The sequence below is a fragment of the Yarrowia lipolytica genome, chromosome 1E (genome assembly GCF_001761485.1).
Source record: "Yarrowia lipolytica chromosome 1E, complete sequence".
In the NCBI taxonomy this organism is placed as follows: Eukaryota; Fungi; Ascomycota; class Dipodascomycetes; order Dipodascales; genus Yarrowia; species Yarrowia lipolytica.
Window position 1 is genome coordinate 1,752,601 of NC_090774.1, and position 24,591 is coordinate 1,777,191.

The window sequence follows — 24,591 nt, forward strand, 5'->3', positions numbered from 1 at the left end:
AAATCCTATAATAACGGTGTGTTGGCCCGGGCATCAAAATAAGTTTGGATTTAGCGAACATGCACGTTGAAGGTGACGACACTCAGAACCATCACTACCATGAAGTTGCAACTGAGTGTACTGGCCTGTGTGGCATCGACGGTTGTCGCCGTTTTTATCGACGAGGTTGGTGTCAACGACTGGGTACGATTAAGCGCCCCCGAAAGCATCAAAGTGCTCGACAATGTTGCATATTTGGCATCGGCAGACGCTCTCTCTGCCCTCGACCTTTCTTCAGACGCCCCCAAGGGGATCAAATGGAGCCGGCGATTTTCCGACAATAGCTCAATCACACTCAAGAATGACCACGCGATTGTGCAGGAACAAAGTGTGTCGTACGGGTTCAATTTGAAAGACGGAGGTCTGTCATGGGAGAGCCATGAGAAGGACGTGCTCAAGGAGGGTGTTATTGTGACCACAGAGGACGACACCTATGTGGCACAAGCTGACAACGCTCTGGGATCAATTAGGCTGTTCAAGCTCAACCGAGGAGTGCCCGAGGAACAATGGTCCGCTACTGCTGATCCCATCAGAGACCTGGCGGTGGTCGATATCAGCACCGGGGAGGGAGAGCAACAGGAGATCAACACTTCGGTTGTTGCTCTTGAGGACGGACGGTCCAGCACCAAGGTCCGGATCATTTCTAAGAACTCCGACAAGTCCATCACCATGGGTCTGTGCCAGCGACTGATCAAGTTCCAGCCCTTCGCCTCCAAGTTTTTGGTTTCGTGTATCATCAGCGAAAAGGTGCACCTGACCCTGATCGATCTGGAGTCGAAGAAGACTGTTACCACCAGCGTTATCGGCCAGGAGGGCCAGGTTCATGTCTCTGGTGCTGATATCTTTGTGCTAGGAGATGACAAGCTGTATAAGATTGATCTTTCCGAGTTTGCGCCTGTTCTCATCGGTGACATTCCCCATGGAAAAGACGCTGTCATTTCACTCCAGGAACAGCTTGTGGTTCAGGACTCTGCTGCAATTGAGACGTTCGACTACTCTCTCAACAAGAAGGCTTCTGTGGCCCAGATTCCCTTTTCTCTGACATACACTGGGTCTGACAACTTCCTTGTTGCCTCTCCTACGTCTCTCAACGTCCTCACTCCCGAGGGTAAGTCTCTGTGGTCTTCTCCTGTCCTCTCGTCTATCATCACTGCTGCTTTCATTGACAAGGATGAGGTCAAGGCCGATGACGCTTTTAACATCAACACCGACCCCGTGACCGCCTTTATCAACCGAATCCAGTCCCACGTTGCCCAGCTGCCTCATCTTATCAAGTGGTTCTCTTCTCTAACCCTTGACGTTCTGGAGGTGTCTACTGACAACGACCACTTCTTCGAGAAGCTGCTGATTGTGGCTACTCCCTCTGGTCTCACTGCCATTGATACCACCACCAACACCAACGCCTGGGAGGTGGATATTCCAGGTGTCACCAAACTCACCTCTGTCGCTAACGGAGTTGTTGCTACCACACCCAATGGAGACATTGCTTACGATGCTCACGGAGTGGAGTTCAGTGCTCCCGAGTCTGACTCGGAGTACACCGTCAAGACCACCGGAAACATTATTCAGGGATACAGGAGCGGCCAGCCCACCTGGACCTGGAGTCCTGCAGCTGGTTCCATCGCCAAGACCGTGTCCAAGAATCTGGACGACGAGTCTGTGTCTATTGGCACTATCCTCGGAGACCGAACCGTGCTATACAAGTACCTGTACCCCAACGTAATTGCTGCTGCTTCCGTTGATGAAACTGCCGGAACTCTGCTTATCACTGTGCTCGACTCTGTTACAGGTAACACCCTGTACCAGTCTATTCACAACGACGTCAAGTCCTTCAGCGACATTGTTTTCGGCGAGTACTGGATCACCTACTCTTATGTTTCTGGTGGTGCCCTTCCCGGTGCCAAGCTCGTCACCTGCGACTTCTACGAGTCCACTACCCCCAATGAGCGAAAGTCCACTGACGAGATGTCTGCCTTTGACATGTTTGTTCCCGAGACCATCTGCCAGGCCTTTGGCATCGAGTCTGAAGTTACTGCTCTATCTGTCTCCAAGACCACCTTTGGTATCACATCCCGAGATGTCATTGTCGCTCTTGCTGACGGACGAGTTGCCTCAATCCCTCGACAGGCCATCAACCCTAGACGACCCGTTGGACGAGCTGCTACTGCTGCTGAGATGGAGGAAGGTCTGGGAACTTACGATCCCTTCCTTGCCATCTTCCCCCAGATGCTCATTTCACACTCCTATTCTCTAAAGGGCGACATCATTGTCACCAGCGGAGCTACTTTGGAGTCGACTTCTCTGGTGGCTGTTCTATCCACCAACGGAGACATTTTCTTCACCCGAATCTTCCCTTCCACCGCCTTCGATCTCATGAAGCCCAATTTCAGCAAGAAGAACCTCGTGTACACTGTGCTGGCCCTGGGTATTGCCGTGCGATACATGGGCCCCGTGGTCGCCAAAAGACTCAACAACCAAAAGTGGGGTGTTGGTCTCATTGAGAAATAAGAAATAACGATAATACATGTTTGACTAGATGCCCTTACTACAAAGTAGAACGTGCCTTACTTCAGTATATGTAAACCGGCTGTCCATAGAGAAACCGCCACAGATCCAAAGTGTGACATGTTCTGATTTGGCTGCCTTGGTCTATTCTCTCACCCATACATCTCACCTCAAGTGGTCTGAGGGTGACTACTTGGTGCTGTTTAATTCCAATATTGAACTCATTACTCTGTACATATTTTTATTGAACGTTTACTGGATTTACTCCTTGTCGGTGGAATCGAAAGGAGTGAGGTCCTTGGTGGCCTCCTCCCAGGCAACATCGTCGGCGGTCATGACGTTGATGGCAGCAATGACGGCGTCGATGGAGCCTCGAACCTGTCGAGTGGAGTCTCGCTCTCGGAGGGTGACAGAGTTGTCCTTGACAGTGTCGAAGTCGACGGTAATACCGAAGGGAGTTCCCATTTCGTCGTTTCGGGCGTATCGCTTACCGATAGAGGCAGAAGAGTCGTCGACCTTGGCGGAGATTCGGGCCTGTCGCAGCTTCTTGGAGACCTCCTGAGTGAAGGGGGCCAGCTCCTTCTGGGAAGAGAGAGGAACAACAAGAACCTTAGTGGGGGCAATTCGAGGAGGGAAAGAAAGCACACCCTTGGCTCCGGAGGCGTCCTCGGGTCGAGTCCAGAAGCAGTGCTCGATCAGAGAGTAAAGGATTCGTCCGATACCGAAAGAAGGCTCGATGACGTTGGGAGTGTAGTCTCGAACGTGGGTGGTGATGGTCTTTTTCTCAATCTTGATGTGAGACTTGTCAAGCTCGGTGCCGGCAACCTCGACACCCTCAATCTCGGGCAGGACGATCTTGCCGGCCTCAAGAGCCTTGGCAAGATCCTCAAGCTCGCACTGGGTTCGGGACTCGAACCACTCCTCGACGGGCTTGGCGGCCTTCTTGAGCAGAGGACCAAACTTCTTCTTGTCGTATTCGCAGACAAACTTGTCCTCGACGAGAGGAGCGTCGAGCTTCTGCTGAACCTGCAGCTTGACCTTGGTTCGGGCCTCGTGCACAGACAGATCGTAGGCAGATCGGTCAGCACAGCCAACACACTCGATCCAGCCGTAGGAGGTGTGCAGCTCGGCATCCCAGCAGTCGGTGGCGTAGTGGGCCATCTCGTTGGACATGTGCTGTCGGAATCGGAGTCGGTCGGGGTTGACACCAATCTTGATCAGGAACAGGTAGATTCGAGCAAGGAAGTATCCGAGGGTCTTGTTGTCAACGAGACCGGTCTCAACGGCCTGGCCGATGGTCATCTCCTGGATGTCGGTCTTACCAGCGGACTGGACATCCTTGGCGAGGAATCGCAGCTTGACGTCCTTGACCTCGTCGAATCGGTGGTGGTCCTTGTCCAGAGGGTCGACAAAGTGCTCAATCTCGGCCATGGTGAACTCTCGGACTCGCAGCAGACCGGATCGGGGGGAAATCTCGTTTCGGAAAGACTTACCAATGGAGGCAGAGGCGAAGGGCATCTTGGTGTTGTTGCAGTCCAGCAGCTTGTTGAAGTTGAGGAACTGGCCCTGGGCGGTCTCGGGTCGCAGGAAGCCCTTGAGCTTACCGGAGGGGCCGATGGCAGTCTCGAACATGAGGTTGAACTCCATGGGCTTCTCAAGGGGACCGCCGGTGACGGGGTTGACGATCTTATACTTGTCCATGATCTCACCAAGCTCGGGGCCGGAGAAACCGTCAATCTTGGCAAGAATGGTCTCGTACTCCTCCTTAACATTGTCATCGAGCTTGATGGCCACAATCTCCTTGACCTTCTTCTTTCGCTTCTTGGCGGACTCGTCCTCAACAACGTCCTCCTTGATGCCTCGGGCCTCCTTGTCTCCCTTGAGTCGGGCCTCGAGCACCTCCTCGACCAGATGGTCGGCTCGGAAAATCTCGCCGGAGGCCAGATCTCGGCACATCCAGTCGGCAAACTTGTCCACGTGGCCAGAGGTCTTCAGAACCTCGTGGGGAGTCAGCATGGTGGTGTCGACCTCGAGCATGTCGTCCTCGAGCACAAAGTGATCTCGCCACGTGTCGATGATTCGGGTCTGGAGAGCACATCCAGGCGGGCCGTAGTCGTAAAGACCGGAAACACCGTCGTAGATCTCAAAGGCTGGGGCGTAGAAGAACCGTCGCTTGAGGACGGCATCAAGAGTCTCTCGGTTGAGCTCCTGGTCGGCGGGTCGGGTGGACATTCTAGCGGAAAAATTCGAACTGACTGAGAATTGACGTATAAAATGGGGGGTAGGAATCAGCTTCCTACGTAGCAGATTTAGTGAAGTCACAATGGCAGTAGTCGTAAGAGTGGACTGGAGTTAAATTTTCCAAACTTTGCACTCTTGTAAAAAAAAACAACGGGGTTTGGGAGTAACAAGAAAAGGGTGCGTGAAAGTGACCCCAGCGCAGTATGCATTTGCTGTCAATGAGAGATAGATGATAACGAGTCCCTCGTACAAGTCGTAGAGCAGGCGTGACTACACCGGAATTGTGTTTCCCGAGAGCTTGAATCCCATCACACATCTATAACAAAGAAAAGACGTCACTCTTTGTGACTCACCATGTCTCATCCATCACCCGTACTCGTACTTACATGACCCCCTCCGACAGGCCCTTCCTAGAGCCAGAATTAGTTCCTGCCTCAGATCATTGAAGGTTCTAGTGTGTCAATAAACACCAAAAGGGACCGACTGGACGCAGACATAGACAGACTTTGAACTACTTGTTGGACAATGCCATTCCACAGGGCTCGTTTTTTCTCGCCCGGTATCCCCTATGGGTTCATATTCGGCGATATTCCGGGCCTGTCCAATTGAGTTAGTCAGGGTTCCAGAGCATTTGAACAATGCAATGTAGAGTTTGAGGTTTGTACCCATATACGAAAATGTACTGGAAAATCAAATAACTTGGATATATGGTGGGTAGAGTGCCAGATATATAGCTATTGGGGGAATTTACCACATTTATGTTTTCCCGCGTCTGATCAAGTTATATTGTAAATCGAGTTGATGCACTTTTACTTGTATTCCTATTTAATTTGTATTCTATTTTATTTATATTATATTATATTATATTATATTCTATTTTATTTTATTTTTGTATTTTCCCACAAACCTCCCACTCACGTGACCTAAATATATCCCTACCTCTGCACCAACTCAGCACATTACACACACATCATGGGATCTATCTTGCTGCCTCACCTGAACACGGGCTGGCACGTGGACCAGGCCATCTTATCGGAGGAGGATCGACTCGTTGTCATTCGATTCGGCCGAGACCACGACCTCGAATGCATGAAAATGGACGACCATCTGTACTCGGTGGCGGAAAAGATCAGAAACTTCGCGGCCGTCTACGTGTGCGACATTGACCAGGTGCCCGAGTTCAACCAGATGTACGAGCTGTATGACCCAGTATCGGTCATGTTTTTCTACCGAAACAAACACATCATGTGCGACTTTGGCACCGGAGATAACAACAAGTTGAACTGGGTATTGGAGGACAAGCAGGAGCTCATTGACATCATCGAAACAGTCTATCGTGGAGCAAGTAAAGGTAAGGGTCTGGTGGTCAGTCCCAAGGACTATAGTACCAAACACAAGTTTTAGAGAAAGGTCTACTTGTCCACGACGGGATAACTCTGCATCATAGAAAGATTAGTAATTTATATGTAATATAGCCATAACTACGACGTGAACGGGAGTTCATAGCGTGCACCATGTGTTTGAGGAATGTATGCCATGTCTTTACAATCCCCTACGTACTCAGATCATCCAATAATATGCTGGTTACTATGTACTGTTTTTGCGCTACCAACGCCTTCTCCGTGTCTCCTTCTACGTCGCCTATTTCTTCTTCTTCAGGTCGGACTTCTTCTTCTGGACCTGAACTCCAGACTTGGTCTCGACGAAGTCCTGACCCAGCAAATCGGCAAAGTCGTCGTCGACCTCGCCGAAACCAAACTTCTCGTTGAACTTGGACATCTGCTTGCCCTCCTCTCCAGAGTCGGTCTTGAGCTCGGGCTTGTTGGGGTTCCAGAGATGCACGTTTCGCTGATCATTAATGGGCTTCAGCTGCTCCACGGGGGCCACGGTTCGTCGCTTGTAGGTGGAGCCGTCGGACAGCTGGACGGTGCACTCAAACTCGTGGAAAACGGGAGCGATGGTCTGTCCGAAAGCGAGTCGCTTTTGTCGCTTGGGCGCTCGCAGAATCGAGGCGTTTCTGGCGTTCTTGATTGTCGTCAGGGGGACGGTAGCTCGCTTGAACATGTTTGTGACTGTGAAGTGATGTACCGTGATCCGAAAATTCACTAACACAGTTTGGATGTTGCAGGGTTAGGTTTTTTTCAGACGAGGTAAAAATCAGCTATACAGGGGGTCGTGAGTTCGACTCTTTGGTATGAGCATAACAAGAGTGCTTCTTAAAAATACATTAAATACCGTAAAATACATACAAGTTGTACAAATAGTACTACCATTCCTTGTCCTCGTCCTTGCCCTCGCCCTTGCCCTCGCCATTGCCCTCGCCCTTGCCCTCGTCCTTGCCCGTATCCTTATCTTTATCCTTATCGTCAATTCGCTGCTGAGAAATACCCGACAGGTCTCGCAGGCTCTTGACGTTGTTAAGATGAAGACTGAACATGTTGAGATCAGGGTCCTCCACAGGGGGCTCCGAAGAGGATTCGGTAATAACAGCCGCCTCTGTAGTCTCGGGCTGCATCTCGGGGTCCACAACCTCCACAACGTCCTCTTCGTCGTCCTCAGCAACCTGATTCTCTTCAACATCACCTTCAGGTCGCTGCTCTTCCTCGGCGTCAAAGATGGCCTGCACGGTTTCGTTGGAGTTCTCCCTAAGAATAGTTCCTCGGACCTTGGCTCGGAGAGCCTTTCGAATCTTGCTGATGTCATTGTACTCGAACCAGCCGTCCAGAACGTCGTACTTGGCTCGAACAGGGGCACTGTGGATTTTCTCGTACAAGAGAGGGTCAGTAATGTCGCACAGCTGCAGAGTTTGCGACTCGGGAGGATGAATTCCGTCAAAGACATACGGCAGGGGAAGTGCCTTTTGAGCAGCAGGCTGAACGGGAGGGGCAAGACCGGCCAAGTCATCCTCCACCTTCTCAGTCTTTTCGTCTTGGTTGTCGCTGATTCGAAAAGCTTCTGTCTGGTAGAACCGCATGCTGGGGTCAGTTCTGGGGTCCTTTCCATATACCACATAGGCTCCTCTCCAGGGTCCAGATCGGAAATAGTAAGCCACATAGGGCAATGCGAATCTGAGAATGTGTTTGAGCTCGGGGTTGTTAACGTAATGACGCAGTCCCTGGCGAGTCCAAAGAGGCCGTTCTCTGAAGAGCTCCTGCAGCTCATCCACACATTGTCTGAGTAGCTTCTCGTGCACCTGTTGGGCGGGTTTGCCGGAGTAGTCACGTCTAGCGTCTCCGTTGGAAGTGTCCATCTCAGCATCTGGCTCAGGAAGAGGGGCAAGCTCTTTTCTAGGGCCAGTGGGGGCTGGGTCTGTTGCTGTAAGTACCCAGGAGTACAGCTTGGGTGCAGCATTGGCGTTCACTAGCTTTGTAGAAGAGCCATCTTTGACGACAGTGACCATGGGGTTCTGTTTGTAGTAGTAAGGGAAAGGGTAATGGATGAGCGAAAATCGAGGAGGTGGAATTGAGTCGATTTCGACAGATGTGAGATCACCAGGTCCCTCCAGCTCCAGCTCTTTGATTCTTTGGAGGTCTCCAGCAAACAGCGAGGCCTCCACCTTGTGCACAAATGGCGAGTTTTTGGTGCACCATTGAAAATCAGCCATTTCTCGGAATCGTTGTGTCGAGCTGATATGGTGGCATTTGTAGTCGGAGCTTTTCCCCGTTTCTTGTTCCTGTGCCTTAAGAGCAGCTCGCACGTCTCCATTGTGTTTCTCCAGCAGTTTTTTCGACAGCTTGACTTCGAGCAGCACGTGCTGGTCGTTTGAGAGCACCGAATTGACGGGGTGTGCAAAGTGGTCTTCCGGTCTGAATTGCAGCTCCAGCTTGTCGGAGTTTTTGATGGCTCGTGCCACCTTTTCAGGACCTCCCAGCATAGTCAGCGCACGGTCCTCGTTTACCACATTGATGGGCAGCTCGACGGACGCCAGACGCGACTTGATTTGGTGCTTTTTGGCCTCCATGGTGTCGTGATGAGTGGAGGATCGCGGTGTCGAAATTATTTATTTGCAGCGGTGGGAGTCGAACTACAGCGCGCATGGGGGATGTGTACTCAACCTTAAGTTAGCGCAAACACAAGTCTCCCATCCCCAAACCCGCCATGCACATAGAGTGAATCTTGTTGCAAGTAAATAACAGTGTCTCTTCTACCGCGCCAGCAACACACCACAAACGAGACATTTCCCTGACAGATATAATGCCCAACGTGCTGGTCATATCGAACCGTCTGCCGGTGACCATTTCCCGCGAGGAAGATGGCACCTACAAGTACACAATGAGCTCAGGGGGCCTGGTAACAGCGCTGTCGGGCCTCAAGCAGTCGACGACCTTCCAATGGTTTGGGTGGCCCGGATTAGAGATCCCCGAAAAAGACAAGCCGCGACTCATCAATGACCTTGAGACCATGTTCTCGTGCGTGCCCGTGTTCATGGACGACGATCTCGCCGACCTCCATTACAATGGCTTCTCCAACTCCATTCTGTGGCCCTTGTTCCACTACCATCCCGGAGAAATGAATTTCGACCAGGTGGCGTGGGAAGCTTACACACAGGCCAACCGGCTATTTGCCAAAAAGGTGGCATCAATCGTCAAACCCGGCGACATTGTGTGGGTCCACGACTACCACCTCATGTTGCTACCCGAGATGCTGCGTGAAGAGTGCGAGAACAACAGCGCTCTCGACGGCCTGAAGATTGGATTCTTCCTGCACACGCCATTCCCATCTTCGGAAATCTACAGAATTTTGCCTGTCCGAAAGGAGGTGCTGACAGGTGTGCTGTCGTGCAACCTCATTGGCTTCCACACCTACGACTACGCTCGCCACTTTCTGTCGTCCGTCTCTCGAATCCTGGATCTAGAAACCATGCCCAACGGAACGTATTACAAGGGGCGTCATGTCGTGGTAGGTGCGTTTCCTATCGGTATTGATGTCAACAAGTTTCTCGAAGGATGCAAACGACCAGCTGTTCAGGAACGAATCGCACAGCTCCAGGATAAGTTTAAGGGCATCAAGGTGGTTGTGGGTGTCGACAGATTGGATTACATCAAGGGTGTGCCCCAGAAACTTCACGCCTTTGAGGTCTTCCTGTCAGAACACCCCGAATGGATCGGCAAGGTCGTGCTGGTGCAGGTCGCAGTGCCTTCCCGAGGACTAGTGGAAGAGTATCAGAACCTGAGAGCAGTGGTGAATGAGCTGGTCGGACGTATCAACGGTATGTTTGGTACTGTCGAGTTTACGCCCATCCATTTCATGCACCGATCGGTGGACTTCAACGAGCTGATTGCTCTCTACTCGATATCAGATGTGTGTTTCGTGTCGTCTACGCGAGACGGAATGAACCTAGTGTCGTATGAGTATGTTGCTTGTCAAACTGAGAAGCACGGATCGCTGATCTTGTCTGAATTCACAGGTGCAGCTCAGAGTCTCAACGGAGCCCTGATTGTCAACCCATGGAACACCGAAGACATGGCCGAGGCTCTGTACGACTCTCTGACTTTTTCGCCCGAGAAGAAGGCTGAGAACCACCGCAAGCTGTTCAAGTACGTTAGTAAGTACACCTCTCAGCATTGGGGCGAGGCCTTTGTCTCCGAGTTGAAGCGGTGTTGATAGACATAGATAACTATTTATTGGGAGGCCAGGAGTAGAAAATAATGAAATGCAATAACGAGTGATTAGATTGTACTTGTACAGGTAGCTGAGCAACAGTCTGCCAGTTACAGTATTGGTCTGTTTATGTCTCAAGTTGTTCTGTGGCCTTTTCTCCATCGTGACAAATATTATTCATCGGTTTGGATGGTCACTGGACGTTGATCGGGTCGGATAAAGCGGATCCGGATCACGTGTCTCATGCACGTGGTGGTGTGAGAGCATGGAGCAACTGCAGAGAAGCCATGTTTATTCTGAGGTGAGCCAGGTCAATATTGATCAGAGAGAAGCTGGAAAAGTCATAATGGACTTGAAAAAACGTTGGAACGTTGTATTTCAAAGCTAGAGTCGTTATCAAGACTATTACTTCAGTTTCATCAATGAAGATGCTGAACAGACCCTCGGTCTCGGGACGAGGCTGTTGTAACCTAATAATTAAACATTCGGTTTAAGTTGTTAGAGTTTTAGTTGAGAGAAGTTGCCAGCTGTGTTTGGCACTGTGTTGAACGGTCTAGTGCTTGTTAGAGGGCATTTTGTACAAAAGAGACAATTTATAACGGCTAGATTTAACAGAAACGTTTACGGGGGCTTTTTTCTAGCTCTTTTTGTCGTCGTTTAGTCCAAAACCCTCGTATGGTGGACCTCTTGAGGTCGCCCCAGATGTATACTCGGACCGGCTGCACGCAGAGCCAAACCATGCGATATCGAAAATACGAGAAGGTTGAGCGGGTATTGTAAGACACTTTGGAGACAAGCATTGGTGAAACGGAGGGCATCTGAATCAAGGACGATCATCGTATGATTACTTTTGTGGTCCAGCGACTCAGATACGGCTACAGAGCGCAAAAGTAGTGCCCATATTACGTTACTAAAACATACACTTCTGTCGTCCAAAGTGGTATTGTACATACTGTACATACTTATATTTTCGTACTCGACCTTGTACTGTATCTGATTTCGAAATTAGACACGACACTCCACTTTTACAAACAAGCGAGTACTGCCAATGTCTCTACTTGTAGTACAGCACCGAATCAACTGACAGACCACCAGCCACACCCCTGTCACCTGCATATTTGCTCGGTACCAGTTCTCTTGTCAGTGGACCCACCTTGCTTTCAAAGTCGCTGGACGTTTTCTTGTCTTGGTTTCTCCGTGTGTGCTTCGCTCTTGTTCTTGCTTCTTGTTGGCTCTTGTTGGCTCTCTTGTTGGACGCTTATCCCCGAAGCTCCACTCCAAAATGGGCCGATAATGTCCTTCTTCAGCCAACCTCGCAGGTTTCATGCGCTCAGCCGCAATAGGCACGTTAATGAGTAAGGCAGCAAATGGAAGTCCAGTCGCAAGAGGAATGAATATAAGTATCGGTGTGGTTCTCAGAAGTAGCCGTTTCACATTGTTATCCAATCAAGCCCTCTCCACCATTACAACCATGCCCTCAGCTACTACCCCCACCTACTCGGTGGACGATCTCATCGGACCCTGCAGACTGACCCTCGGCACCATCGAATTCATCCACGGAGGCTACGTCCAAGTGGACAAGAAGGACGTGTTCCACGAGCAGATTTACCACAATACAAAAACCTTCATCAAGAAGGACGGCGCCGTCAAGATCATTGAGGCCAACAAGTACGCCCCCGGCCCTGCAGTAAGCCACCATGCCGTGGTGCTGGAAGACAAGATCATTGTCTTTGGAGGCTACTACCGAAAGAGCCACTGGTTCGAGAACAGAGACAACTCCATTTTTGTGTTTGACAACAAGACCGAGCAGTGGGTGGACGCCAAAATGGTCCATTTCCATGAGAAGTTCAGCATTCCCGAGAACATTCCTAACAGCGATTTGGACACTCCTCGAATCTACATTGGAACTCGACGACAGCTCAACAACATGAAGCAGTGCGAGGAACATTGTGTCAGCCAGCCAAACGGCCACTCTCTTCACGATTACCAAATCACCGCCAACAACAAGGACCTGGATGATGTCGTCAAGGTTGGTGTCTTCTCCTCCAAGCTCTCCGAATTTCCCAAGTTGCTTGATAACATGGATAACGTCTCCAAAACAATCCATATCGACCAGCCTGCCGAATGGGTGGAAGCTTTCCAACAGTATACTCTCACTGGAGTTGTTCCTGACAACTTTGACCAGCTCTGTGGCCTTCTGATCATGGCCAAGACTTACGAAATTGAAGATCTCAAGGTGAAGGCCACCGAGAAGCTGCTCTCTATGGATCCCCCCTGTGCCTCCTCGGCCATTGTTGGATGGTACAGAGCCTACTGTGCAGGCAACCGCAAGATTCGCAACAAAATCGCCAAGGACTGCTTGAAATTTGGCAAGGAATGTGCCGGTAAGGAGATGGAGATGCTCCAGACCCAAGGATTGCTCGTGGACTTCACCAGCGACATGTTTGCCTAACTCTTCTCTACATAATTACCATTAATTTATACATCTGACTCGATAAAATACTCGTTTTCGTGTGAGTTGTTTTCAAAATGACATTATGATTAGTAATAAATAGATACATAAATAGCACCTTACTGCTTCTTTCGTCGCCAGCGGACCTTGGACGCAATCTTGTATCGCACGCCAGGAACTCGAAGAACGTAGTAGAGCATAAAGGTGGCACAAACGTTGAAGATGGGATAGGCAAACACAATGCCAAAGTTTCGCCATCGGTCTCCATAGAAAATGGAGGCATTGTCGAGGTAGGCATCAGCGTTCTCGATGGGGCAATAGTGACACATGTCGGTGGCAGTTTCATTGAGCAGGTAGCCCTTGAAGATGCCAGCATTGTCCAGGAAGGGTTTCATGTACTGTGCACAAGAGTTGCCCTTGAGAGGCTTGAACTGCAAAATCTCATGTTGCGAACATGTCACCTTTCCTCCGGCCAAACCAGTGGCCATGAAACCGCCAATGAAGTATGTCAGAGGCGACGCTCGGTACATGAAGATCCAGAATCCAGGCATGGACTCCTTCGTGGCCAGCACACCACAGAACATAAGACAGAAGGAGAAGAGCAGGTATGCAAAGTTGGCTGCCGTCTCGTGGTTGTTGAACATGACACCAATCATGTGAGCGTAGGTAGAGTCGTAAATGAAGAAGACCAGCAGGAAGAGGAAGTAGAGAGCTCCTCGCTCCTGTGTCTGGTGGTTCTCAGCCGCAATTCGATAGAATCCAATGGGGTAGTACATGCAGAAGAAGACGACAACCGCCACGATAATCTGCCAGGGAAGCTCCGCGAGCATATTTCCGCCGAGGAACACCTGCCACGAGTAAGTCTTGGAAGCACGCTCTCGAGCCTCGTACAAGTCTCGCTGAATCATGAAAAGAGGCATAATCTGCTCGGCAACTGTGGTGAAAATCAGGAACATGAGGAAAATACTAAACATTTGGTTCTGAAGACCCTGAATGTCTCGAGCCGACTTGTAGAAGGAGAAACCAATGAACAGAGCACAACCAATACACAGAGTCATCTTGGACCACAGATAGGAGGGAGTTCGCCAGTGGAACTGCAGCAGTCGCTTGGTAACGTAGTACAGCTGGGTCCACTGAGACACGGCGAAATCAGTGTCTTCTCCTCCAACTGCAAGAGCTGCCTGAGAGTCAGCGTTGAATGCAAGACGCATATCATCGAGTTCCTCACGCTGTTGTCGTCGAAGCTGGGAGTATCGCCAGACTGAGGGCCAGTCCTTCTTGGCCCGGGAACCAGGAGCAGCACCAATTACCTCCAGCATCCATTCGGCAGGGTTGCCGTTATCAGGACAAGGGTCAGCACCGTTACTTTCAAAGTATTCAATGAGCAGAGACGCCTTATCACCGAGGTCTCCGTAGTACACTGTCTTTCCACCGGCTGCCAGGAACAGAAGTCGATCAAACTCTTGGAACAGAATGGCAGAGGGCTGATGGATGGTACACAGGATAGCCTGACCGTTGGCAGCCAGCTTTTTGAGCAGAGAGACGATAGACCAAGCAGTCTGGGAATCCAGACCGGAGGTAGGCTCATCCAGGAAAAGCAGCAGCTCGGGCTTGGCAGCAAGCTCGACGCCGATAGTCAGACGCTTTCGCTGTTCCACGTTAAGACCTTCACCAGGAACACCAACAACGGCATCAGCGTAAGAATCCATCTCAAGAATAGAAATGACCTCATCGACGTAAGCCAGCTTGTCAGCTCGAGACACAGAAGAGGGCTGTCGCAACAGAGCTGAGAACTCGAGGGACTCACGAACAGTGGCAGTGGCAGTATGCAAATCCTGCTGTTGAACGTATCCGGTCTTTCGCTGGAAAGAGGCGTTTCGCTGCTGGCCATTGACCAACATGTCTCCATGAACAATACCAGTGGATTTTCGATCAGCCAGCACATCAAGAAGAGTAGTCTTTCCAGCACCAGAAGCTCCCATGAGAGCGGTGAGGGTACCGGGCTTCACGTAACCGTCGATATGGTCCAGCAATCGCTTGTTCTCACCAGCAACCTTGATATCGTAGCAAACATCGGTCCATTGGAACACTCCAGAGTGCTGCAAGTTAGATTTGGACGAGTTGAGAGACAGGTTGGTGCGAACCTTGGTGGGAATGTAGTTTGTGTCATCACCAACTGTGGGGGGCATGTGAACAGTGTCTCCATGAGGGGGCTCGTACCCACCAGTAATACCGGGGGTGCCAGGAGTGTTGTACTGAGCTGGGGTGGCGGGAGTAGTGTACTGAGCTGGAGTGGCAGGGGTGAAGTTCACCTGGGGCGCGGGAGTCGTGTAGTTGATGTCGTCTCCAACGGTAGGCGGTTGGTGAATAGTGTCTCCATGGGGGGGCACATATGTAAAACCGGGAGTCATCATGCCTGCGGGTGACATGGGACCAGGCGTCATCATTTGCTGACCGGGAGAGAACATTTGCTGACCGGGAGAAAGCATGCCACCAGGAGTCATGGGGACATGCATCATAGGAGCGGGAGTCATGGGAGCCTGCTGGGCGTACCGAGAAGGGGGAATCTGAGCCTGGATGGGTTGCTGGTAAGAGTACGTCGAGTGGTTGTCGCCGAGGTTTTGGTCCAAGTTGTGGTCGCCGAGGTTGTCTCCAAGCTCAACGTCTTGGAATCGTTTGTCAGGCTTGGCCTTGAGGTTCTTTCGATGCTGGGATCGCTTGAACAGCAGAACCTCACCCTTGGACTGGGCCATGGTCACGTACTCGGCAGCAAGCAGGTAGACGCCGCAGAAAAAGCCAGCAAAGGCCCACAGAATGCCCAGGTTTCGCCACAGGTGTCCACTCTCGTACTTGTAGGCCGTGCTGATGAACACGGAGCCATCGACGTAGTCCTGGCCGAGCTTGGCGCCGATAGCCACACAAGACTTGGACTCAGCGGGCACAGAGTTGTAGAAAGACCGGGAAGGAACGTAAAGTCCACAAGGGAACCTTCTGTTTCGGAACTCGTTCACCATTACTGCCTCAAACGCATAAGCAACAGGATTGAGGTAATTCATCCATCGGGCCCATCCATGCATGTAATCGACGGGAAGCGTGAAACCAGTGTAAATAACCAGTGCCAAAACTAGCACAGAGGCGGGGGCCAGAGCCTGTTCCATAGTCTTGGTGACAGAAGCAGTGAACCGGAAAATCATGGACATTGCCATGGTACAGGTGAACGAAAAGAGCAGGAAGATGAAGAAGGCACCCGGGGTTCGTCTCAGGTTAGTCATGAAGTAAAGAGCGAGGTTGACTGAAATCAGAGTTGCCAGTTTGGTCGGTAAATCAACCAACATTGACGCGATTGATTCTGCAAAGGGATGGTACAATGCATATCGTTTGTGTTTCTCAATCAGTGGTCGCTGTCCGTACAGCACGAAAATCTCCAAAACGGAGGCCATAGCGTTCAGCAACATGGCCAAGAAAAGCAGGGCAGATCGCGAGAAGAAGGCATCAGTCGACTCTCGCAAATTATAGTACATTGATGCCAGAATGAGGGCCATGATGAAGTTACCAATGATGGTCATCAGCGTCATGGACAAGTCTCCTCTCACCAACAAGAAGCCTCTCCAGAGACACAGACGAACCTGCATGGGCCAGGAGAGCAGATATGGCGACGACAGACGGGTATTTCGGGCCTGAGACTCCTTTCGGAGCTTCATGAACTCGACATAACCCTGACCACCAAGAGGATGAGTGGTATTGAATCGGTCGATGTTGTAAACTAACAGAGCGTGTGTTCGGGACGATCTCCATCGAGACTCAAACTCCTCGGGAGTTCGAGGCACGAGCTTCTCCCATCCAGCCTTGATTCTTCGCTCGACAGGGTTTGTAAGGGAGGTCAGAAAATCACCAGTGGTCTGGCGATGGGCTCGCTCGAATCCCAGACCCTCAAAGTATGATGTGGCCTCTCCGGCCTTACCGAAGAAGATTTGTCGTCCCTCGTACAGCAGACACACCTTGTCGAACATGTCGTAGGCCTCCTGGGAAGCCTGGTACAGAGACACAAACATGGAGGCGCCTGTCATCTGGGCGGAAAGTCGCAGAGATCGAATGAATTCGGTGGCGTTCGCAGCATCCAGACCTCGAGTGGAGTTATCCCAGCACTGTAGAGGCGCTCCGCAGACGACGGACTCGGCAATAGAGACTCGTTTTCTCTCTCCACCGGAGACTCCACGCACTAGATCGGATCCAACCTTGGTGTTGATTGTGTGAGACAGACCGAGAGTGGCCATGGTAACATCTCGGGTGTGACGAGCATACTGCTCTCGGGTCACTCCCAGCACTCGGTTTCGGGGAGTTCGGGCTAGAGCCGCAAACATGAGGGTCTGTCCGACCGTCAAGTGAGGGAAATGGATATCGTGTTCAGCATTGTAGACAATTTCTCCTCGGCAATGCTTTGTCATGACATCTCGTGGTACGCCTGCGTTAGTAGGGTCATTATTGGTTATTGTTTTTCGCGCTCCGCGGAAATCTGCTTTCTTTGTTCTTGTGTTCTGATTCCCACCTGGTATGATTATCGCGTACAGAACACTCTATTCGGGTCTAGGTATTAGATACTGGCCGTGTTGGGAGTGATCTGCACTGATTGGAATGTGTGCAACACACAAAAATAATAAAAAATAATAAAAATCAGGTGGACACAAAATAACGGCCAACAAGAAAGAATAGACCACCTGGAAGATGTTCATTCAGGTATTTCCATCTCCCTCATAACCTCATAGCCCCATAATCCCAAATACTCACCCTGATAGTTCCATTGTGTCTCTTCCTCCACATGAAATCCGTACGTCTCGCAAGCAATACTCTTGAGAAATGTAGTGCATCCTGATCCGGGACGTCCCAGAACTACACAGGTTTCACCTGGAAGCACCAGTCCATCGCACTTGCGCAGAATCTGGATTTTGCTTGTCCGTTTAGCGCCAATAGCACTTCGCAGCAAATCTCCAGTGGCCACAATGACGTTGAGAAACGTCTTCTGGTAGTCACTGCGACTGCCGTACCCGTAGGCACCCAGGTTCTTGAACGACACGCCGGCCGTGATTCCCTTACTGTTTCCAAATCGCTCCTTGAGACCCAGCACGGTCTTGATCCACTTTCGCGAGTTGAACTCGCCCGACCAGGGATCCAGCTCCGGCTCCGCACTGGCCTCCACGTAAGGGTTGACGTCGGGGTTCTCAAAAGACGTCTTCCGCAGCATATCATAGTCGTATTCGTCCTCATGCTCTTCTCGAAACTCGTCGTCAAAGGTGTGGTCGAAAATGTATCGCGATTCTCGATGGTGAGGTTTGTGTACCATTCCCTCGGCCAGCGATCTGATCTCGACATCTAGCGAGTCGAAGTTGCCGACCGACGACACGCCCGACGGGTAGTAGTGCGCCATGATTGGTGTTTGCGATAGCTTCTGGAGTGAACTTTCAGGGGGGCCATTTACTATATATTGGGCTCTTTTTTTTCTGGCCGTGCTCTCTCTTGTTGTTCAGGCTTCAGTCTTTAGGCTTTTTTAGGTGGGAAAGCATTTGCCTTGTTTCGCAACCTTGTCTGCCCACATAAGCTCTTATGATTTTGCTAGCTTCGTTGTTCTGGCCAAAAATACTGCATTTCCTAAATTCAAACTGGCCTGGGTGACAGACGATAAGTTGGCGATCTGCGCAAGTTTTAGTTAGGGGTGGAGTAGCACCGGCCAGATTCCCGCCCGAATCTAGGGTGAGTGGATCCGCTTGCCCATCTGTGCCTGACTAATGCGTTGGTGGGGCTATCAGCCTTGCAACCGCGCGCCTTTAGTGCCCCGCCACCACGCTCGTTAATCACGTTTGGGCCCGATTGTTAGGCGTGAGCTTAAAAATGAGAGTGACCGAATTATGCCCGCGTCCTGTGTCGGGGGGGGGGGGGGGCAAGTGCAAGGCCAGAAGGAGGTCTGTATGGAGCCGTTGAAAGAAGGGAAAAGACACCAAAGGTCTTTGGCCTACCAAAAAAACATGTGTCTGGACATTGGTCACCCTCCAAATACGGTCCCCTAGGGCCCCTATAGCCGTCGCTTATCGCCACGATCCCACATCAAGGTAGGGTAATCCCCCCATGCCAGCAATTTGTCTGACGTATGGTGCATTTCGCTTGTCACACTTACGGTTTTCCCTCTGCACATAGACATTCCACAGCAGGGCATACAAAGTGGTGCCGGGGGGGGGGGGGCGGAAGGGAGGAGGTTTGGACGATAAGTTGTTCAAGATTACGAGCCCGCATTTGTCCGGACTGCGACAGATGAGCAACTGTTGCCAACTGGGCTGGTGGTCATAACTGGCCCTACTTGGACCGGTCATCATGTTTTCACTGATTGCGTTTCAGCCTTGCATTCCAACACTACGCGTTGACTAACCTACTCGGCCTGGCCAACGGTGTGTCCCTACCAGCCCTTTGCTAGACACGGTTGAAGTCCGTTCCAACTGAGCTGAGATTTCTCTGCCCAGACTGCCATGCTACGGTATTTGAACTCGCACTGGAGCTGTAATACACACTGCCCGCAGCATGAGCCTGCCATTCACGTCAAATGTCTCTTTTCTGCGACACAAGCTCCCATGTCTCACACAAGTGTGGGGTGCAGCCCTTGTAATGAATAATAGCTAGGGTACAACCCCCCGATACGATATTACGACGCTGACACCAGAAAAAAAAGTCTCTGGAGCGCCGTGGAAGGCTGGGGATGGATCGTGTCATATCCAGGGCAGCGTTACGGTTTCCCGAGCAGATCGTCGGATTGCCATACGAAGTCCTTCTGTACCCGCGTATGCCGCCTTTTCTTGGTTTTGCTTTCTTGTCTCGATTTTCTTCTTTCGCTTGTCCCCAAAAATAGCCTTCCCAAGAATGCCAAAATTAAAACTCACACGTTAGAGAGGTATTGAACAGGGCAATATAAGACATGGAGGAATGTGGTGTACCGCAAACGGCAGCAGGTATTTGCGCGGAGATTCTGGAGATGGCCGTATATTTTAGATGGTTGGAGGATCTGCCGATCACGTGACTCACTCAGTCATTTGTTGACAGAACGACTACTGTGCACATGTACACTCTCGTACAGTATGTCCAGTGCACTCTATCTCAATGCCACAATTGAACGTCGATCTGGCGGGTCTGGCGAGTAATTAACAGGTACGCTACCAGTAAGCGAAAAGCGGAAGCAAGCCTAACGGTACAGTAATGAAGAAAGTGCAACTGGATATACGGTAAACCTCACCTGATCCGGAAACCACACCGATTGGCACCTACGGTGGCCTGGTACCTACTTCAGTGACAGTCAGTTGCAGTTGAGGATGCAGTTGGCCCTGCACTGGGGGGTTCGCTTATTTCTTGGCAAGAATAATTTAAGAAATAATGAGAAGGCTGAGTATTGTCACTGGTGACACCTGAGAGGTTTATTAGTAATTAACAGGGTCACACGAGCTCTTAATTACGAAACCAATTAGTCGCTCACAATATGGCTGTCTCGGAAGGCCTGAAAATTATGAAACCAAGAAAAATCCACCTCCACGGTCCTATCTGACGCATGAGTTGATATCCAATTGTCCAATACCATACACGACTTTGCGGGGCTTTTGGATCTAATCTCCTCCACCACCCACCCTGAAGTGCTCTCTACTATCTAATTACTCAATATGATCGACAAGAGTGGCCCACGTGGAGTGTGCCTGATCTGCAGTTATTGAACCCTGAGACGGTGGGGTCCGGAGCAAAGCAAACTATCCCGCGCAGTGGCGGAGCGTTTACAGTTGGGCTAGAGATACTTTGGTACCGGATCTCGGAGGCCCCCAACTTCCTGCTTCCTATTCCCGCCAGCTTATCGTACCCCACCTCTGCTCAGCCCACCTAGTTCCGATGCAAGGACGACGATCTATGCACCAAAGTTCCATCGGGCTACAAGAACAAGCAAGACAAATTAAAAAAGACAAAGAAACGGGTGGGGTCAACGGTACGGGAGTGGGGAACACAAACGGGTGGGTCTACGTCGGAGCGTTGTGACATCATGCTTCACGCCAAATCCCCTGCAAGACAACAGCCTTCTGTGACAGACATGCGGCGGGATTACTGTAACACTTAGTTGCGGGTACTGTAGGAAAGCCAAGTATCCGAATCCGTACTTGTCGCCTTGGCCATATATCATTATAGTCCAATTCCTATGCACAAAGCTCTCTCTCTGTCTACAATTCACACACAAAATCACAGTATTGTACAGGTATACAACCTTCTTCATTATCTACATATCGTCGTTCGACGGGACTCCTCTCACTCAAGGTGAGGGTCTCACAGTGTGAAACGGATTTGACTAGGTCAAGTACAAGAGTCTGGCGGTGCTGGGCTTTGCATGTCTCTGTCTGTGGCTGTGTCTGTGTGCGCAGTGCAATGAAGTGCATCTTCATCGCCTCTACTCACCCTTCTGCTGTCCAGCCCAGATCTCCTCGGCCTCGACAATACACCGGTTGTTTGCCATCATCTTGTTGATAGTCTCGACATATTCGTCGTACTCGTCAGAATCGAAGACAATGCCTCCTCCGGCCTGCAGGTACGCAACACCGTCCTTGAGAAGCATAGTTCGAAGAGCAATGCAAGTGTCCATGGCCTCTCCGTTGTAGCCGAAAGATCCAACGGCACCGGCGTAGACACCTCGCTTCTCCTTCTCAAGCTCTCCAACCAGCTCCATGGCCTTGACCTTGGGGGCACCAGAAACGGTTCCGGCAGGGAAAATGGATCGGAAGGCGTCGAATCGGGTCTGGTCGGGTCGCAGAACACCAGACACCTGGGAAACGAGATGCTGGACGTGCGAGAAGGTTTCGACACCCAAAAGCCGATCGACGGAAGTGGATCGAGGATCACATACTCGGTTGACATCGTTTCGGGCCAAATCGACCAGCATGACGTGCTCAGCTCGGTCCTTCTCAGAGTTGAGAAGCTCCTGAGCCAGCTGGTTATCCTCGGCAGGAGTAGCTCCCCGCTTAACCGTTCCAGCAATGGGATGAGACACAATTCGGCCGTTCTCAATCTTGACGAGCAGCTCAGGAGAAGCACCAACAAGCTGGAAATCAAGATAGTCAATGTAGAACAGGTAGGGAGAGGGGTTGACGGTTCGCAGGTGTCTGTAGACGTTGAAGGGATGCAGGTCGGTGGGCCGAGCTACTCGCTGGGAGGGCACGGCCTGGATGATGTCTCCCTTCTTGATTCGCTCCTTAAGAGTGGTCACGTGCTGTTCGTAACCCTTCTGGCCAATGTTGGAAGTGAAAGTCTTTCCAAGGGTCACGGGTCCCTGGGGGGGCTGGGGAACCTCAGGGGAAGTCAGCAGGTCTGCGATTCGCTGCACCTCCTTCTTGGCGTCCTCGTAGGCCTTGGTGAGATCGGTGTCGGCCTCAACCTTGACATTGGTGATAACCTGGAGTCGCTGGTAGACGTGGTCAAAGGCCACAATGGTGTCGTAGAGCATGAGGGCACTTTCGGGGACCTCCAGGACGTCCTTGAGATCTCGCTTGGTTCGGGGCTCGAAGTACTTGATGCAGTCGTACGAAATGTATCCGATGGCTCCTCCACAAAGAGTGGGGACGCCGGGGGTCTGGAACTGTCGGTACTGGTCGAGTTCAGACTCCAGCAGGTTGAGCGGATCAACGTCAGGTCCATGGGGAGCACCAGTCTTGATCATCTTCCGGGGATTAGATCCAATGAAAGAGTAACGGGACAGATGCTTACCACCGAGGGCAGACTCGAACAGGAACGAGGGACTTCGGTTGGGGTCATCCAGACGAGCCAACTTGAGGTAGGCAGTATGAGGAGTCAGGGCCTCAGCATCCACATAGGCGAAAACGGGATAGAGGTTGTCGGGAAGAGTCTCCTTGGTGGCGGCGGCTCGGTTGTCGGCCACGATGGTCTGAAGAGCCTCTAGAGTGGGTCTGAGTTGGATCATTGTGGAGTAAGTGAAGCCGTTGAGCTGTCGGTGTTACAACGCACGTTTTACTGGTACCGGATGACTCTATGTCGAGGAAAGTTTCATACACACAAATTTCAAATAGGGTTATGGTATGAATCACTAAGCTACTGGTAAGGGGACTGCGGCTATACACTGTTAGTGGAGAGCTAAGGTAGAGGCGTTAGTGGCGCTAGTGGGGGCTCCGTGGGGGGGACTTTGTTGTGTGTGTGAGCTGTTGGTGAGATTCTCCATGATGTCTACTGCTCTGTCTTTTCATTGCAGATGTGGGGTTATGCAAGCGTGGTCACTGGGTGTACTGAAATTGTGTTGATGTAGCATTGTATTGGGGAATTTGCAATACTAGTAGTATCGTCAGTACAAGTGTGTTATGAACTACTATTGGGTAGTCTGGTAACAGTATGTACTGTTGCCCGAAAAAAAACCCTTGGGTTACCCAGTGGTTGTTCATTGTGGTCATGTAATCGTTATTGGGCTGTATTCACCTCTCGTTCGACCTTGCCACATCAGCTCTTCTCCTTTGTATCTTGTAGATGTCATTTTCTCCTCTAAAAAGACAAAAAGTCCAACTAAAACTCTTGGTTTTCTAGTTGGGACAGCTGCATAAAATATGCACTCTGGTTGTGTCACACCAAACATTTATTTACACCACTTTAATCAACCCATCCACTACTCTGCCATCACCCACCCAACAATGGACGCAGCGTCGGTACTCGACCAATACGTCCAGGACCTGGCGAACCTGCCGTCCGAGGTCGCACACATCCTCGAAGAGGTCCGAGACAAGGATCTCAAGTTCTATGAGACCCGCAAGCGCATCCAACAACGCGACAACCAGATTCACAAATTCATCAGAGCAAATGGCTCCCTGGCAGAAAACCCAAAGGAGCAGGCGGCATACCCCAAAATACGCCAGGACTTCCAGACCGCCATGGAGCTTCAGGACGAGAAATGCACTCTGGCAGCACAGGCGCTGACCCTAGTGGCAAAACACGTCAAGAAACTGAATGACGACATCGACAAGCTGGATGCCGAGGGTCTGTTGGGTGGCGCGCCACCACAGAAACCTATTTCAGCCAACAGATCGCGTGCCACGTCATCAGCCACTCCTGCACCGGAACCCCCATCCCGAAACTACACAAGAGACAGAGCCAACAGTCGAAGAGGCGGTTCTCCAGCGGCCAGTCGGTCTTCTACTCCTGGAACACGACCGCCAAAGAAGCGAGCGACTGACAAGAATAACGAGGCTGCATCTATGAGCAAGGAGTCGTCTGTGGGTGCCTCTGAGCAGCTCCGAAACATGCCTGAGACGGTGGCGGTGGGATCTCTGGATGCTGCTATTCGAGCCGGACCTGGGGAAGATGACGAGGTGCTCTACTGTTTCTGTCAGCAGCCGTCATTCGGAGAAATGGTTGCTTGTGATAACGATGACTGTCAGTACGAATGGTTCCATTACGACTGTGTGGGTCTGGCAGAGCCTCCCCAGGGAGTCTGGTTCTGTCCTTCATGCTCCAAGGGACGAAAGGGTGATAAGAAGAAGCGTTAACAGATACAATTCTGGAGTTTGAAACCAGCTTCCCACTGTTCTTCAACGCCTTCTACTGATCTTCCTGAAGCCGAGCCGCAGGGCGCAATTTCCATGTCACGTGCCCCCAAATCACGTGCCCCCAAAAATCGCGTGCGTCGCAGGCTGTATTCCAGGCGTCATGAACGCTGCGATTGAGCACTGTTTCCGGGGCTTGTTTAGTATAAT

At 51.1% G+C, this 24,591-nt stretch overlaps 10 protein-coding genes across 10 annotated transcripts; 5 read left to right on the plus strand and 5 right to left on the minus strand.

Moving 5' to 3' along the window:
* Positions 1 to 99: 99 nt before the first annotated feature.
* YALI1_E17527g (uncharacterized protein) lies at positions 100 to 2,547 on the plus strand (the record flags this gene model as incomplete). The annotated part of the gene is made up of 1 exon (XM_503946.3): positions 100 to 2,547. One exon carries the CDS (start codon positions 100 to 102, stop codon positions 2,545 to 2,547), a length of 2,448 nt encoding a protein of 815 aa, XP_503946.3.
* Positions 2,548 to 2,805: 258 nt separating this feature from the next.
* YALI1_E17574g (uncharacterized protein) lies at positions 2,806 to 4,776 on the minus strand (the record flags this gene model as incomplete). Its single annotated transcript, XM_503947.3, has 1 exon — positions 2,806 to 4,776. The coding sequence occupies one exon, from the start codon at positions 4,774 to 4,776 to the stop codon at positions 2,806 to 2,808; it is 1,971 nt and encodes a 656-aa protein (XP_503947.1).
* Positions 4,777 to 5,757: 981 nt separating this feature from the next.
* YALI1_E17583g (uncharacterized protein) lies at positions 5,758 to 6,189 on the plus strand (the record flags this gene model as incomplete). Its single annotated transcript, XM_503948.3, has 1 exon — positions 5,758 to 6,189. One exon carries the CDS (start codon positions 5,758 to 5,760, stop codon positions 6,187 to 6,189), a length of 432 nt encoding a protein of 143 aa, XP_503948.1.
* Positions 6,190 to 6,426: 237 nt separating this feature from the next.
* YALI1_E17594g (mitochondrial 54S ribosomal protein bL31m) lies at positions 6,427 to 6,849 on the minus strand (the record flags this gene model as incomplete). Its single annotated transcript, XM_503949.3, has 1 exon — positions 6,427 to 6,849. The coding sequence occupies one exon, from the start codon at positions 6,847 to 6,849 to the stop codon at positions 6,427 to 6,429; it is 423 nt and encodes a 140-aa protein (XP_503949.1).
* A 202-nt stretch (positions 6,850 to 7,051) lies between these two features.
* YALI1_E17613g (uncharacterized protein) lies at positions 7,052 to 8,746 on the minus strand (the record flags this gene model as incomplete). Its single annotated transcript, XM_503950.3, has 1 exon — positions 7,052 to 8,746. One exon carries the CDS (start codon positions 8,744 to 8,746, stop codon positions 7,052 to 7,054), a length of 1,695 nt encoding a protein of 564 aa, XP_503950.3.
* A 233-nt stretch (positions 8,747 to 8,979) lies between these two features.
* Positions 8,980 to 10,389, plus strand: YALI1_E17616g (uncharacterized protein; the record flags this gene model as incomplete). Its single annotated transcript, XM_503951.2, has 1 exon — positions 8,980 to 10,389. The coding sequence occupies one exon, from the start codon at positions 8,980 to 8,982 to the stop codon at positions 10,387 to 10,389; it is 1,410 nt and encodes a 469-aa protein (XP_503951.1).
* Positions 10,390 to 11,710: 1,321 nt separating this feature from the next.
* YALI1_E17643g (uncharacterized protein) lies at positions 11,711 to 12,838 on the plus strand (the record flags this gene model as incomplete). Its single annotated transcript, XM_503952.3, has 1 exon — positions 11,711 to 12,838. The coding sequence occupies one exon, from the start codon at positions 11,711 to 11,713 to the stop codon at positions 12,836 to 12,838; it is 1,128 nt and encodes a 375-aa protein (XP_503952.3).
* A 119-nt stretch (positions 12,839 to 12,957) lies between these two features.
* YALI1_E17699g (uncharacterized protein) lies at positions 12,958 to 18,260 on the minus strand (the record flags this gene model as incomplete). Its single annotated transcript, XM_503953.4, has 2 exons — positions 12,958 to 17,300; positions 17,624 to 18,260. The coding sequence occupies 2 exons, from the start codon at positions 18,258 to 18,260 to the stop codon at positions 12,958 to 12,960; spliced, it is 4,980 nt and encodes a 1,659-aa protein (XP_503953.3).
* A 3,033-nt stretch (positions 18,261 to 21,293) lies between these two features.
* YALI1_E17754g (uncharacterized protein) lies at positions 21,294 to 22,817 on the minus strand (the record flags this gene model as incomplete). Its single annotated transcript, XM_503954.3, has 1 exon — positions 21,294 to 22,817. One exon carries the CDS (start codon positions 22,815 to 22,817, stop codon positions 21,294 to 21,296), a length of 1,524 nt encoding a protein of 507 aa, XP_503954.1.
* A 631-nt stretch (positions 22,818 to 23,448) lies between these two features.
* Positions 23,449 to 24,384, plus strand: YALI1_E17760g (uncharacterized protein; the record flags this gene model as incomplete). Its single annotated transcript, XM_503955.2, has 1 exon — positions 23,449 to 24,384. One exon carries the CDS (start codon positions 23,449 to 23,451, stop codon positions 24,382 to 24,384), a length of 936 nt encoding a protein of 311 aa, XP_503955.2.
* Between the last annotated feature and the right edge of the window lie 207 nt (positions 24,385 to 24,591).